Source organism: Dermacentor silvarum, chromosome 10, assembly GCF_013339745.2.
Source record: "Dermacentor silvarum isolate Dsil-2018 chromosome 10, BIME_Dsil_1.4, whole genome shotgun sequence".
NCBI lineage: Eukaryota > Metazoa > Arthropoda > Arachnida > Ixodida > Ixodidae > Dermacentor > Dermacentor silvarum.
The window spans coordinates 22101856-22118565 of NC_051163.1; the positions used below are offsets into that span (position 1 = coordinate 22101856).

Here is a 16710-nt window from a genome sequence, read left to right on the forward strand (position 1 = left end):
TTAAGAGACACGCGGACGTATGCACTTATATTTAATAAAAGTAAAAATAATGTAATCTACAATTACTAAAGAAGCATTATGACGTTTGCAGAGAATATTTTTGAACGAGAAATGAATTTCACCATTAGCCGCAATGTGTCATAGTGCGCCCGAATGCGTCATTCGGCGGTGGCGGCGCCCTTGCGCGTAGCAGACGACGCATGTTTTCGCTATGAATTGGACTGGTGGCGCGAGGTCACGGGTACAAAGAAAACTAAAGCAGATGGCACAGAAGGTCAGACCATCGTTAACGTTCAATCTAGACTCCTGGCTTTGCACGTTACATGAACCGTAGCTTGTCATGCAGGAGTTCTTCAAAAAGCAGCGATTGCAGAGCACACTGGAGGCGCGCAACACACAGTGGCCCGATGTTCATGGAGGCAAAGACCTACAAAGATTGGACATGTTTTCCAGGCACATCACACCCGCGTCGACTGGTTAGTCACTGGCTTCATTACAGTGGGATTCATTACGGCGTTCATTGAACAGATCAGTTTATTTTCACACATGGCACATTTATTCATTTATATCCGTAGCACTGGACAAGGAAGCTTCTACCTTGGCGTGCTCGGAGTATTCGCAAAACGGGTACGTTCTGTGCTAATAAACAAACATTTTGTTACAAATTCAGTGTTTTGGCATTCGTTTGATTTTCAATAAAAAGAGAGAAGTTGACGGTATATAAATGACGTTTTTCGTACTTTTCAATTCATGCTCCCCGATTCATGTTGTTGTCTAACGTGTAACACAAAATTTAGCCTTACCTGCAATGTTTGATTTCAACAACGTTAAGACATAACAAGTGAAATTTGATTTCTATCATCATATTGCTTTATCCACTCGTTTCTTACACCCCATAGTGGGTGTAATCTATGAGATGAAAGAAGAACAACACACCCTAATTTTTTTTTTCTAATGGGACAGGAACAATGAGGACCCCTGCCCTACCATGGAAGAGGTTAATCAAGAACCCCGGAGCCAAGGCAGCTGCTACAAGTATAAAATCCCAATAATTTCTGTTCACTACAAACAGAAAGATGGGCAACTATTACTGTACATGACACACAGCGGCGATGTGTTATAATATGTTTACGGATATCTTTATTGCTCTTTTCTTTTCAGTCCAGAGTGGCTTCAAGTGAGCTGTGAAGAGAGTCAAGGCTCTGTCACCATTCCACATTATGGCAACGAAGATGATGGACTAATCGCTGGTGTCGACTTTCCCGAGGACAATCCCCCAGCAACCCCTCTAACATACCAGCTCAACTATACAAATGCTCTGTGGTATGGACGCTTATGAAGTCTTGTTGCCACATATGTTATGCAGCAATTAAGCACACTGAGGGACGTGGTAATTCATGCATAATTGCAGCAATCCCCTTTTTTTCACTCACCCAGAAGAACTCGTCCATATATCACCGTGAAAAATTAAATAATTTCATTAGCATGGTACTAAATTTGAAAAGGCATGAAATAAGTAGTTTTGTAATGTAACCATATAGAAACAGCAGTTTAGTGTATCTCAAGAGTACAGATAATTAGGCAAGGGCTCTGTACAGTTACAAATAAAATTCGTAACTTGCACAGCATGTTGTGTTCTACCAATTCAAACTGACTCAAATGTCCATTTTGGATGCAACTAGGAAGCTTGGACGAAATCATCTACAGCATACATTTATCAATCCCCCCCCCCCCTTATGATAATTCTTCCATTCAACTGTTTGTCAGGCCTAGTGTTTCATTTCTTTTCAGTGATGACCGGCCCATTGCTATGGATCCCATGTTCCCTTGGCCGGCAGATGTTGAACCCAATGAAGAACCATTGCCAAACTCTCCAGTGGATGTAAGTACGACATACCCTGTGCAAGAGTACAGTGCACTTTTAACATCAAGAACAAGCGCAACAAGCTTCTGCTTTAAACATAAAGCCATTTGGGAAAAGCAAGGCTTCCCAAATAATGAATCCTATGTTGGAAGTGCTCACAAATGAATATTCATAGGAAGCTAAATGTACAGGATTGATTTCTTTACTCCTAAACACCGCACTGTTTGTTGGTCCCACACACCACTTGTGATCACCAAGACATTACGCTCTGTCCAAACTGACAACTGTTCATATTTCAGGAATGACAAACTAGCAGAATTCTTTATTGAATGTTTCGGGTGTCTGTCACGTGACCTATAGTCACTGTAACTTCCTCTGTATTGTACCGGCTTCTTGGACATGCGCATTACATTCTCAGGACCCTCCATTGGTGAGGTGCGCAGTAGAGAACAAATAATTAAATCTCGCTAATGGGCAGGCTGGAGTGGAAGTTATCCTGTGCTATGACAACACTGACAAGTGCAATGTGAAGTCACATTAATAGCATTTAGATGTGCGCACGACAACATCTTACCGAAACCCCCTTTATACTTGCCAATCTTGCTTCCCAGGAACCCAGGACACCATCAGTGAGATGGGCGATGAAGCAACAGCCGCAAGCTGAGCGATCCTGGAGCTTACGAAGCAGTGACATCGCTTCCTGTTCGTCACTTACACCGGCCACTACAGTATCGTACAGAGGTATGTGAATTCCACGGTAGACCCAACAGCAAAGAGAGCAAATAAAAAAAAACATGGCATTTTTTATGTGCCAAAACCACAATATGCTGTAGTGGGGGACTCCAGATTAATTATGACCACCTTGAGTTCTCTAACGTGCTCCCAATGCACGCTACACGGGCATATTTGCATTTCGCAGAAAGGAAATTAAAACAGGATATGCAACATTTTCACTGTCACTCATGATAAAACTAAAAATTCAGATGTCTAGAGATCTAAGATAATCTTACATGCAGGTCACTCGGGTTTTTAAAAACCCAGCTCGGAAAGTTCAACAAGAAATGAAATGCTAGGAAAACCGCGCCTTCTTTAACCGAATTAGATCAGCCTGTCAAATTTTTGGCAAGCTTGTCCGAAGCACTTCATCTCCATTCTGCATTTTATCTGCAATGTATTTTCTATTTCTCAGTCCGAAAATTTTGAGTCCGGACTTAACAGTGAAAAGCACTTTAAATATCAACGTTATGTAACATATGATCAAATGTAATCTGTTAGTAATACAATTAACAAGCTCTTACCATACATGCTGCAGAAGAGGCTACATACCAATGTTGCAAGTAACAGTACCCACCTGCATCCTTCACAGGTTCACCTAGCGACAGCAGTTTGTCGGCGATGGTGCAAAACTACCTCCAAGACACGGCAGCCAACAAAAGAGACACACACGGCCTGCGTCAAACTGCCACGCAAGGCCACAGTGCAGTGCGGCTCGGCCATCAGCCCAGGACAAGCGTTCAAGACACGCCGTTGAGCAACGCTCCACCACTTAGTGTTCAAAGATTTCCCCCAGAAACCCCAGCAAACAGAATGACTAGTATCCAACACAGCAGAGTGCAGCACAACGCAAGAGCGTCCCATCCAGCTGTCCAGCAAACGAGAAAGGTTCCAAGCACTCCAAGCAGTGCTTCATCATCTTTGGTGGACAATGCCTGCCACCCTGGCACAACGGTCAATAGGAGAGAACCGCCTAACCTCCAACAATCCAATGCACCAGACACCATAACTTTGCAGTCCAGCCATCCAAGAACTACGAACACTGCCAGCACACCTAACAGCAACTCGTCGCTGTTGGGCCGAAACTGCCACGAAGATGTAGCAAAACGCGAGGGAGAGCAACCCGGGATCCCACAAAAAATTGCACGAGACTCAGGAGGTTCCCACCGTAGTCTTCAGCACCAAAGAGACATTCAAGCAACCCCGAGTGCCCAGACTGCATCAGTGGCAACTCGGGATCGACTGGACTTTGTGAAAAACAGAGCGGAATCCACTCACATCCAGCGTCTTGCTGAGCAAGGTACCAGAACTCCAATATCCAGCCTTCAACAAAGAAAACCTGTCTCTGTCGTGCACACACCAGCCACCAACATACAAAGGAAAGGCATTCCCACCATTCTCACATCAACTCCACAGCCCAGTATTCAAGAGGAAGGCCACACTCAAGCGGACTCTTGTGACAACAGCTTTGATGCCAGCTATTCAGAGGTAAAGCTTTTTCGTTCGAAACTTTTTTTTTCTTCAGCAAAGGCGTGTTACTGAACATGTGACGTATGACATCAACATGTGACAACTGAGAGTTGCATTTCAGGTGACTCGGAAGTCAACAGAGATGACAGTAGAGCATCCAAGTAAGTATGTTATTCTATCTTGAACGGAACCGTTTAATCACAGTGAAATGCAGTGTCATTCACAACACAGCACTACGCAGCGCAGGGGAAATGATGTGCTGGCTTGGTGTCTGTGGTGTTCTGCTCCTGAGCGAAAGGTCGCAGGTTCGACTCCTGTGCCACGGCCACATTCAATGGGGCAGAGTGCAAAAGCACTTGTGTACTATAATTTAGGTGTACGTTAAGGAACCCTAGGTGGTCAAGTTTATCTATAGCCCCTCACTATGGCATCTCTCGTAGCCTGTGTTGCTCTGGGACATTAAACCCCACACAATTTGATTTGATTTAATGATCCTACAAAATACTATCACTCATAGTTAGGAACATACTTAAATAATGTAAGAATGGCATACCTGATTACCAAAACTAAAGGTGAAAAATTAAGCTATAACAACAGATACAAAACACGTTTCAAGATATCCGAAGCTTTCACCTGAACAGAGCTTTCATAAACAAGAAAATGACCTTAACAAGGTACAGGATCACTGAAAACATTGTTCCTGCTCTTGATGACATCTCGAGCACTGTTCAAACAGCTTTGATGGCGCTGCTTATAAGTGTTGTGCACTCTTACCATGTTCCTCTAATTCACTAATGTCAGTGGTGCACTGTCAGAGTAAAATTTAGGAGATCTCTCAGGTAATGCAAGCTTCCAGTGCTGCACCATCTTGCAGATGACATATCAACCCCCGGGAACCCCATCTTCCATTGTAATCCTTTCAGCAACAGAGGCATCTTTTGGCCCAGAACGAGCACAAAGGGATTTTGAAGACCCTAATCTGCCTTTCCAGCCAGACATGCCTTTAATGTTTCTTCAAAATTGTGCAGAAAGCTATTAAGGATTAAAAAGGATTAAAGCATTACTATACTGTATTTGAAAGGGATGGCACTTTAAACCAATTCCAAGAGACTTGATTAGCACAAATTTTAAAAGAAAACCATGAATTAACATGTCTTTCATGTGGTGCGTCTACTGCACAAACCATAGAACCACACATGCAAGTACAGATACGTCGACGGCAGATGCATCAGTTACAATCATATTAAGCTGCCCTGCAATTCTCTTGTCTCTCTCAGCAGGTCACCTTTGTACGGAAAACTAGTGTGTCGTACTTCGATTCCCGCAGAGTTAAAAATTGAGTGCTTTCATCATACAGGTGTGACAGAAGTGCGTGACATGGACAGCTTCTTCAAGAGTGCCTGGGTCCTCCAACTCCAGCATGCTCATCACCTGTGGCTGATGGAGGAAATCAAGGCACAGGTCATGTACAAGCCCCCCGACCGCTTCTCAATCATGTCTGCGTTCGAAGACGTCGACGACCACTTCGCCGGACACAAGACCCGTGGCTCATCGTTGCCATATAGGACTCTCGACGAGGAACTGCAAATTTTCTTCTCGTCCGGCAACTCAACTGCAAGCCAGGATGCGAGAAGGGACACCAGGGTGGTGTCAGGAGCAGAGGGACGAAGTCGCAAGCAAGACCGAGAGACTGCTTCTTTGGAAAACAGCGGCGCTAAGAAAAGACCTGCAGCAGAAATGCAAGGACATCTGCGCTTGGGGCCCAGCATGCATCAATGTCGTGGTACAGCTGAACACTCTGGGCATGCTGCACACAGAGGAAAACTTCTTGCTTCAGAGGCGGAGACGGTGCCCGATTCCCGACCGTGTTCCCCTCGAGGATCTGACAAGGCAACGCTCGGACGGCCAGCTTTCAGCCAAGAATCGGACAAACAGAGGACCTCCGACTGCCCAGCCTCGGAAAGTGACAGTCAGAAACGGCTGGCAGTCAAAAAAGAGCAGGGTACCATGACTAGCCCAAAGGCCAACCTCACAGTAGCTGAGAGTGGGGGCATTCTTCAACAGACATGTACAATGGGCTTCCAGACAGAAGACACGCTGTGCACGGCACATACAAGCTTCTGCAGCTGCAGCGTGCCCAAGGTTGACAAAGCTTGCCAGATTCAACCACAGGTTGCCACAGTGGGTACATGGTGTGATGAAAAAATCACGTCAGATCAATTGCAGGGCGGCGACCACAGATCTATACACCTAACGGCTGATGACAAGAAATTATGAGGTAGCCCTGCGTGCAAAATTGTTTATCTGTACAGTCTAGCAGCTGTACATATTGTATATATTGTACAGCTTCATTCCAATAAGTGCCTCATGTCTACGTTAATCTCCAGTGCCACGAACAAGTGTTATCAGGTTTCCAAGCAGAGGCAAGCTGCGGAAAAAACTTAGGTGTGTTCGGAAAATCTAGCTTGTAAACATTAGTCTGCGCTGCGCAAACTTTCAATTCCATGACCTTGGCGTATCGAGCTCCCAAACAACAAGCTGCTTGGATCCATGTTTGCGCATGCAAATGCATCTTACAAGTTCATTTCCATCAGTAAAGTTTAAAAATGAATGACATTTCTCTCACAGAAGCTGGTCAAGCCGTGTTGTGCTTCTGTGAAAACATGACAACGAGGACAGAAACGCACATTTGCAGCGTGATTTTAATGCCACGCAATATACAGGTATACACAAAAGAGTGTACAAAGCTGTCGTGTACTGACAAGACAAAACAGGTGCACGGGAAACTATTGCTGCTGCGTCAAGACACAAATACTTCGGGTCAATGCATCCGGTAGTCGGGCCTGTGCCTACGGAGAAGACATGGGTGCGATGGGTGACGTGGTGTCCCTCAAAAGCGACTTACTGCCCCAACTAGCTGTAATAAATGTGCCTTCAGCTTCCCTCGAGCCTTTGTTCGCCAACGTGCTTATGCAGTGTCGCCACACATACACAAACAGCTAACTGACTCACTTTCCAGTAGCGTACAAAGATTGCAATCCAGCTGCCAATAATGCGATAAGCAGGACCGGTTAGGTTTGGCATGTACTTAACCGTTCAACTGCGCTGCACTAAAATGGGAGGTTAGCAGAAGGAAGGAGAGAGTAACATGAGGTAACAAACTATAGTTTATCCAGATTTGAAACATTTAGGGAGGGTTTCTACCAAACCATGGAAGCGGTTGCTTTGAGCATGTGCAAGAAAAAGGAAAGGAAAAGAGATGGTCATAAAAAAAAAAAGGTGACAGCTACAGTAATCTTCTTTTGAGACCTCACATTTGGCAAATCTGCATTTATTTTGGCTTTGTTTTATCTATGCACTCTTTCCGCATACATCACTCGCCTTCTTTACATGTTTAAGAACTAGACGACCACTCTTTCAACAGTTGTATAACATCCTTCACCAATCTTCCTTCGTTCCACTAACAGTCATCTTCAGTGCTTCTTATAAACGAGCACAGTGAAGGTTTAGTGCAAATTCGTCTGTAATTTCCAAGCGGGTGTCACAAATGTGATTTCATCCACATAACAAGTCTGCACGCACATACAGCCATAAAATTTTCCTCCCTGTGTTCTCGTCCGCCCATTTTCACACTCTCAACAGCCTCTAAACATGTGCTACCGCCCTCAGTGTTGTGCATAACACCTGGAACTGTGTGCAAAATGGGAAGGCGTACAAACACGAGCCTTCGAAAAAACGGGCAAATAGACTCTGCAATCACGTCACAACAAGACCTCCAGACAACATGTTATTGTTATACAAAGTGCTATAGATTCTCTCTGCACGGTGCGATCGTAGTACTATGAGGATAACAGCACGTCAGTTCAACAACACCACCATGGGGGCAAAAGGTGTCTAAGAGTATAGCATGGTGTGCAGTCAGAGGAAAGAACATTAGAAAAAAGAAGAGAGGGCTATCCCAAACAATGTGAATTGCGCATTTAGGCCATGGGATCACGTGGAAGAGGAAAGCATTCTTTGTCAAATGCTGAAAGCACCAGTACAGCTCACAATAAAGGGTATCAACTCTTCAACGTGCGAGCACCTTAACGAGAGATGCATGCGAGCTTGTTGCTGCGGGCAGACAGCCATGGTCTCGGCATGCTTCAAATAATACACCACGATGGCTGAATGTTGGTCATGTTCATGTACTCCCTCCAAAGAGATGGAAGGCGGTAGTCGGTACTACATATGACACAGTGCCAACCTCAACACGATTCTTGCCAACGAGAAACAAAGTAAGAGAAAAAGTAGAAGGCCATACTTTGTATACTTTTCTTTTGGTGTTAGCACTACATCTCAAACTTTGATACAAAATATGCCACTAACACCTGCTCCTATTTATCCTCTGCCAGAAGTGCTTTAACTGAAAGCCACTCCAGTTGCACGGTGTCATGGAAATATTCACATATCGAAAGACAAGTCTTGGTACTCTCTACTGGTACTCAGTTTGAGTGGTCAATCCTGGCCATGTCACAACCCAGGCAACAGTAGAAGCAGGGCCAATGTAGTCCCAATATAGGGCCAGTACCGGCCAACACATCATCACTGGGCCATTATTGTCACACTAGGTCCAACATGGGCCTATATTAACCCCACGTGTTCTGCTGTCAGGGTTGCAATGGCCTCATCAAGCACTCAAAAAAAGACAAGCACTGAGAGAGCAACCCCGTGATAACAAATTTCTCTTATTAAGCGCAACAACCATGGAAAAACACTCTCTTAGCCATGCAGGAGGCAAATCCTACCTACTACTAGCATTCTAAAAATAAATTACAAATTGTGTTGGTGTTTCCATGTAGTCTCTTTGGACAAGCAAGTGCAAAGTAAGGTTAGGGACTGTGCTAACACAGCGAGAATTGCTGGTGCTGTCCCAATAAACAAGGGGCAGCGATTAAAACAGGCATGTGGGGACTTTGTTGGGAAGTGTGATCTGTCTTGCATGTCTGTAACTGCGGGCCTTGTAAATATAGTGCATATTTATTTTTTACTTTAAGCTATGAAGGCTACTGCAGGCAAGAGCAAAAAGGAGAAAACTGTTTGAAAGAGTAGCCTGGGGAGGGGGGTAGTCACCCACCCAACTAAAGCTGCCGCAGACACATGCTTAACATTATTGCTGCTGGTCGGTATAGCTCATTACGGGGACGTGCACTTCAACATTATATAGCGGCCTTGGCCACACTAGAAAAAAAAAGTTATTCAACGGCCAAGTGTCGCAGAGACAGCACCTCACTATTTACAAACAAAATTAAAAATAATACTCCGCAACACGCGCAAAACAAGCACATTGATATTACACAAACACATTGCACAGGAATCTTGAAGCACAAAAAATACAGTAGACAACAATTAAACAAAAAATATTGGACCGCATCGAAATATATCACAAAAATATGGAGTTAAAAGGAAGGCCACTAAACAAGAGAAACACATTAAATGAAAGAAGGTATACTGATGTGAAAAAATGTTGGGCCCCGAAAGCAGCCTGTCGGAAAGCCCTGAAAAGCACTCGCTACTTTGTCTCAATTAAAACATACACAAAGTGCATGCCTTATTTCTAAGCAGGTCGAAGATGTACATGATGTGCTTCGCTTGTTACACTTCCACACTTCCGTCACATGAACAACGTCACTTGCCTTCAACGATTTCCCATTGTAGACAACCAACATCGTATGTCTTGACAACAACAGTTTGTCATGAACAGAGCGGGTCAGCAAATGCCCGAGATCATGGCCAAGAACTTGCATTCTTAGAAGGGAATTCAAGGTCTTCAGCTGAAGCGACAGTTCTTGGTACATTTTTCTACCCGCGGTTGCTTCTTCTCTATGTACCCCTCAAAAAGTTGCAACAAACAGAAGATGCAACAAGAACGTCTGGGCAGAGTGCGCATAAAGTCACCACAACACTGAGGTTATTGGGCTGTGGCATTCTGCTTGCTGAACGTGTTCATGTGACAGGAGTGTGGTCACGTGATTGCTGTATGATTATGCAGATGAATTAAAGTTGCTACATGCCCTTGTTAATGTGAACATGACAACACCTCACACTGTGCGTTGCCACCCTCATTAGTCAGTACAACGTCCTACCTCCTAGACACAGCAAAGGCAAGCCCAACAAAAATACAAATGCACAAATAAGAACATCCCTGGACATTGTCAGCCAAGTTTGAATTGTTGGCCTCAACAACCTCAGGTGCACTGTAGATTTATTGCAAAGGCAAACTGCTCGTTGCCTAACCCTTCGCAAGCCTGCCTCAGCATTAAAACACACATGTAAGGATCAAAGAGGAATGATCTCTGAACTCTGCATATTCGAAGACGTCAACAGATTTTCATGACATCTAATGAATCTGCACTTATTACAAAGTCCACGTTTTTTGCTTAGCCATTAGCAGAGCCGATATCAAGTTACTAACCCGTTCAAACTTGTCAACTACATTAACCTCCACACAAAAGTGGATCCTGGTTGATATGTGGTGATAATCACGCTCGCATTAACATGGGCACACAGCGCACATACACTGACAGCATTAGGTGTCATAGATGTTGTGAAGCAGTGTTCATAACCACCAGGCATGACCATGCATAACGCTCAAAGCTTGCACACGGCCTGCACCAAACATGGTTTATCTACTGCCACAGCCTCAGCTGATACTACTCATTACCCTGACCTCACAGCTTATGTAAATGAGCACAATGATAGCTAGGAACAAGAGGGGATATCGAAGCAGTGATAAAAAGTTGATAAGTCATCCCTACAACACGATCATTGCTCAAAAAAACATTCTATGTTGTTTCAGCCGTGCTGATAATAAGGCGATTTCATCATGCTTATCAGCGCCATGAACGCGGTTTTTCATGGTGCCAGTACAGTCTCCAATTTGCCTCCGAGCTCAAGTTCAAGAAAAATCTTGAGTTGAGCAAGGAAGGTTGTTGCATTGAAGGTTTTATCACTGGTTTTTTTGCTGCTGTTCTTGGGGCCTACACAATGGCACTTCTGGGGAGGCTGATTTCGTTATTTACGCATGAGTGACACAGTGAGGATAACGAGAGAAATCATCATCACCCAACGATGTAATAACTTTCAACTGTACTTGATACTCACACCACTAAAGGCTACAACCAATGGGAGCATCCAACCCAACCATGGAGCAGTGAAATTTTTTGATAATACGGGCCAATTCTTCACTAAGTTGCAACTCTGGAATGTGCTCACATGTTCAATGGCCACTGGCTTGCCACGATGGACAAATTATTGCGAACACGCTAAAGTAAATCGGTCTGGTCTTTTCTTTCAAACTTTGCTCGGTACACGAGACAACTAGGCTATTCCGCACGTTGAAATGGGTGTCTGCTCCACTGCTAATCTTGACATGACTAGTGGCGGCTTGGCCTTAGCCAGCATGCAAACTAATGACAAGATTGGAAAAGGGAAGGTAACAACAACACACTTGGTGAATAAAAATTTCTGAATGCTTAAAAACAAAATCGCCTTTTTTCATCAACAAGTCATGAGCTCCACAAGAAATGTAGAGCTCGTTATTAACATTAACACAGTCAAGCGCAAGCTCTAAGCCTTCGTCAGTGTGCCGAATAGGCCCACACCTTTGGAGTCATGAAAAATCTATCAATCTGATACTTGTCATTTTGGCTTGTATCACAAAAGAACTTTGTTCTGAAAAATGTTTGCGATCTGGCTTTTAAGACACGAGCTGATAAAGCAAGTCTTTTAAGAGGCATGCACTGGAAGTCAAGATGGTGTGATGGTAAATAGTCTGGATGGTTTTGTCAATGTGAAGGCTCAAGCCTCCTAAAAAAATCACACAGATTCTTGTCATTCACATCCCAACAAAAAGATAGTTACAATGAAAGCTTTCGGTACTCGTGAATTACTGTCATCGAAGGTCACATAAACCCGTGTTTCTTCACAGCAGCTTCTCACAGCAAATGTGCTTTGCTGGAAAAACTGGACACACAGTCTGTCTGGCTTGCGAAAATGACATAGACAGAAACGAAATGGCCTGCTCTCTTGGACAAGCCATCCTATCACTGCAACACAATCAAGCCACCTTGTCAATCCATCATCACAACAACCAATTTAGTAGGTCGCTTAACATGTTACCTAACTAAACAAACATAAACACCTTTGTAACATAGCAACGAATTCAACACCAACAATTTTCCAGATGACAAACAAGAGAGCGCAATACACCCACCAGGACGGTGATCTTTTCATAATGTCGTACCCTCTGCAGCACAATTTTGTTCCCAGAGCGATAACAGTCATCATTCTTGAAACATTTCCTTTCTCCAATGCCACATGCTGGGTATTCGTCAGAAATGCCCTGCGTGTCCTGTAATGCTCCTGACAGAGTACGCAGCACAGAATTTAAGTTACAGGATTGTGGACAAGAATGACGGCAATTATTGCAGCAGAGCACCACGAAGGGCATAACATTTGAAGGAGCGTAGGCTCTATAAACAATATTTCTAAAGATGCCGGATCATTGCTATCGCAAGCTGCTAATACAGATGTCTCTTGGCTATCTGGCTACATGGCCAAATGCAAGGCGCTATGGCCAATTCGAACACATCACAATAGCCATGCAGGTGCTCTTTGCATTTGACGACTGCTCTAACCATGCTAAACAGTGACAAGACATTTGAATCAACAGCCCGCGACGGCAGCGCCCGTAAACAATCGTCTATAGCACACCCTCCAGATCTCAGGTGACTAGTACCCACACTTGTAGTCTACTTTACACACATTCACGAAGAACAAAAAGAATCTCCGTGGCTGGAAAAACAACTCCGCATAAACAAAATTCTCAATGTAGCAAAGATGACCACCTTCGACTCGCCAGCTTTTTGCCAGCAAAGTGCTGGTTTCGAAGTCGGCCGGATCAAACAGACCGAAAACCTAATGAGAGAATATAAATGACAGCCTGCAGCAGGGCTGAAAGCACAATATAAACAAGGAAAATGCCCAAGCACTTATAAGTCCACGAAACTGTCGGTGCAAACCGGCTCTCCCATTTCTAAGCGTGCAATGCACACGCAGGAGAGGTACAGATTAATAACATTATCAATAATAACAATAAGATATTTTAGCTCGTGCGTCAACTGGTCCCACACCACGACTAAGATTTCGGTATTTTCAACCGCAGTTTAAATGAACGCCTGAGAACGTCAGGCCAGTGTCCTGTGGAATAAGTGCTAATGAAAAGCAGAATGCCCCAATTTTGAAATGCAGATCTTCCATTAGCGTTAAAACCCATCTGAGAGGTAGAATAATTCTGATCCAGTACCAAGCATAAATGTGCTAGGCTACAGGCCTGAAGCCAGCCTGAGCAAGAAGCTTAGGGTACACTTTCAGTTGACAAGCCGGCTGCTTGTCAATGCTTCCTTGCAATCAGCCAAAGTATGACAGCCACAGTTTTTGAAATGCTGCCACAATCAAGAAGCTGCCAGCTCTTGAATCGGTGATTTGTGGCAGCATGTCATGCCACAGGACACAGGCCATGTTCCTAAGGAATTGACAGCTAGGCTCACGGACTGGCGTAGTCCCCTACATCTACATCACCACTGAAAGAAAGCATGATTGTTCACGCAGTAGTCAATACCTTTGAGAACAACTCTGTTCAGGGACAAAACTTACGAGTTGTTTTCCAGTCTATGAATACAGTCCTTGACACAATGGTGTCTTAGCTCATGTCACAGTATGCTTGTAAAAAAAAATGTCCTGCAGACCAACGTGTAGACAGGACCTGAGACACGCCAGTCCGTAGACTAGCAAGCAATGGAATGACTTGTGTAGCCTATACTTAACAGCATGGTCAGCCAAATGAACCTATAGCCTGCCAACAATAGTCTACAGATTATGGTCTACAGATTATGGTCTACCGACCATAGTCTACAGACTGCCAGTCTATGCACTATAGCATGCAGGCTGTGGTATGTCTATAGACCACAGTCTACACACCACAGTACCACATTCTACTCACTATGGTCTACAGACCACATGTTTGTGAAGTGAGCCTATAGCCTGCCAACACAGACTGTGGTATAGACCACAGTCGGCGAAGTGAACCTACAGACTGTGGTCTAGAGACCACAGTTGAGAAATGAACCTATAGCCTGCTGACTTTAGTCCATAGACTATGGTCTGCAGACAGTGGACCACACATGCTAACCCAGCAATGCGCTGGCTACTGGCGCGAGCTGTGCTGCATCACACCAGTGCTACACTGTGGTAGCAATGGCGCTCAGCAGTTGGTGAGAGCCTTAGCGGTCTTCCTCTCCGGAGTCTCCATCGTCAGTGGTGTAGGCCTGGTTGATGCCGCGGATGTGGACATACTGGACTGTCTTCTTGTTGTCGCGTGTCGTCGAGTCGCTCCACCATGGGTGCGCAAAGAGGTCGCTGACTTCTTCCAGGGACTTGCCCTTCGTCTCCGGCAAAAAGAAGAAAAAGAAGAACCACCCGAGCAGTGAGAGGCCACCGTACAGCCAGAAGGTGCCTGGTGACAGGAACAAAAGAAAAACACCCAATCAACAATTTCCTCTGCAGGCAATTCTCGTAATTTGCAGTTTAATACCATGTTTAGACGAGTTACATGCCTGTTACATCCCGAACAAAATCAGAACTGCACATCGCCTGCAATGACTGCGGAAATGAAAAAGTAACAGTCTCGATGAAAGTAACAGCGGCGCCATCTGTCACAGCAACGATGAAACACAGCGCACACTGTGTTTTGCTTTGACAGGTGGCACTACCATTCAGCTGCAGTGAAAATTACTTTTCTTTCTTGTCTGGCATTGCCATGAACCAAGCCTACATCCAATTTATTCTGGATGATATGGGCAAGAAACACATTTAAATGCAGTATAAAACTGCGTCCACTGCACGGTGTCACATCTGCGAGAAATTTAAGCATGAACTAGCCATTGGATTAGCCTAAGGCGTCATGAACACATGGCTTTCTTACTCCCACAACATTCAGTACGTCCAAAGGACTACAAGGCTTTTAGCACCATAATACACAAGACCTCATATTGCACATTAACAAAAAATCGAGCCGAGCCCCTCAGATCCTCTTCATACTTCTCAATGTAAATAAGAATTATTTTCACAATGTTCAGGCTGACATAAAATACTAAGATGATGCCTACAAGAAAAAGAGGTATGTCTGGCAAGTTTTTTGCAAAGGAACATTTGTAACATGTCTACAAAGCGAACACAACGGCTCTAGAAAACAAGGTCCCGAATGGCTATCCAGTCAATCACTGCCTGAACCGTGACTTAATGGAATTTCAAAACGAGTTTCTGAAGGAAACATGACACCAATTCTCATTCCACAGATGGTCGCAGGTGTTGCCCTAATGAACACAATTCATTTGACGTATGCTGCCTCACCAGAGTGGGTAGTGATAGAAAAACAGTTCTTGTCATCCCTATTGTCCAGTGTTCAGCACTTGCATTCGACTAATTCAGTCAAACTCATTATATCCCCGTCCACATTTCTCTTGTGGGCAAGTGAAACTAATTGTGATAAGTAAAGTGTCACCAACCGTATTTTGTGAGTGCCTCTGTCAGGGTGAGGAATGTCATGGAAATCAGGAGATTGAAGGCCCAGTTAAAGGAAGTAGCCACCGAGAAACAGGTCGATCGCGCCCACAGTGGGTATATCTCGGAGTTAATGGTCCACGGCATGGCTCCCAGACCTGCAGCGAGTACACATGGAGCAATGAGCAGCCGGTTCAGGTTTAGTCACGTGGTATCCTCCTACCTACCAACATTAACCTTACACCTATCACTGGTTTTGGAGTACTCATCGGAAAAAAGTGGCACACTCCAGCGACTCTCTAATCTCGAACATTGCAAACAGAAGTTAAAAGGTGTTTTCACATAAGCTCTTTTTTTTTTTTCATAGTCCGCTGCTTTTCAAGCTGCTACACCATGTTCTGCCTGTATTTTTTAGAAGACCACGCATCCGCTCCCTCTCTGCTTCGGTCAGTCAATGCAAAAGCCCCAGCTGTGGTTTTTCACCCACTAGACCAATGGCATGCATCTTCATTTCATGTGGCAGCACATTAGCAAATGCAGAGCATTTTTTTATTTTAAACTTGCACCTGGTCTGACCCCCACCACGTCACAGCCCTTTCCTTGCTACTCTGCACAGTTCTGCGCAACCTGCAGAATCTGTTCAGCTGGGGACAGACTGATTCAGCCCATTTCCCAGCTTGTAAACAGTTGACCGCACTAGAAGACAAGCTTGGTATGGTGATCAGAGCACTCGGTTTGAAGACACACAAGCATTGGTTCATTTTCCCGTGACACTGCACAATTTTTTTTAATGTTGTACAAGAACCGTTCCGACACTCATGTGAACAGACATACAGGTTCAGCCTATTCCCTAGCTGATAACTGCTGTTTGCAGCGAAAGGCTGATAAAACTGGCCCCACAACATCAAAAGTTCACAGTCACTTTAGCATACGCTAAAGAGGATGAAGGCAAGAAGCCCTAATTCTTCGTCCTAATTAACACCAAAGGTCGTGGGTTCAAC

At 44.5% G+C, this 16710-nt stretch overlaps 2 protein-coding genes across 3 annotated transcripts in view; one reads left to right on the plus strand and one right to left on the minus strand.

Moving 5' to 3' along the window:
• LOC119430923 (uncharacterized) lies at positions 1 to 6799 on the plus strand. Of its 2 annotated transcripts, XM_049657134.1 has the most exons (9): positions 1 to 476; positions 576 to 627; positions 964 to 1035; positions 1162 to 1323; positions 1792 to 1882; positions 2476 to 2605; positions 3231 to 4126; positions 4230 to 4269; positions 5466 to 6799. In XM_049657134.1, the coding sequence occupies exons 1-9, from the start codon at positions 341 to 343 to the stop codon at positions 6383 to 6385; spliced, it is 2499 nt and encodes an 832-aa protein (XP_049513091.1). In that variant the 5' UTR covers positions 1 to 340; the 3' UTR covers positions 6386 to 6799. The 2 variants fall into 2 exon arrangements, with proteins under 2 accessions (XP_049513091.1, XP_049513092.1); XM_049657135.1 differs by lacking the exon at positions 964 to 1035.
• Positions 6793 to 16710, minus strand: part of LOC119466077 (proton myo-inositol cotransporter) — a 27637-nt gene continuing 17719 nt past the window's right edge. The window contains exons 8-9 of the mRNA XM_037726564.2: positions 15715 to 15867; positions 6793 to 14663 (exon numbers count right to left, since the gene is read on the minus strand). Of these exons, the coding sequence (XP_037582492.1) occupies positions 14431 to 14663; positions 15715 to 15867 (386 nt within the window). The 3' untranslated portion in view covers positions 6793 to 14430. The remainder of the gene's footprint in view (positions 14664 to 15714; positions 15868 to 16710) is intronic.

Coding starts and splice junctions, on each gene's coding strand:
- LOC119430923 (XM_049657134.1), top strand. CDS start 341: ATGCAGGAGTTCTTCAAAAAGCAGCGATTGCAGAGCACACTGGAGGCG. Junction 477..575: donor CATCACACCCGCGTCGACTG/GTTAGTCACTGG, acceptor TTATATCCGTAG/CACTGGACAAGGAAGCTTCT. Junction 1,036..1,161: donor AGCCAAGGCAGCTGCTACAA/GTATAAAATCCC, acceptor TTTTCTTTTCAG/TCCAGAGTGGCTTCAAGTGA.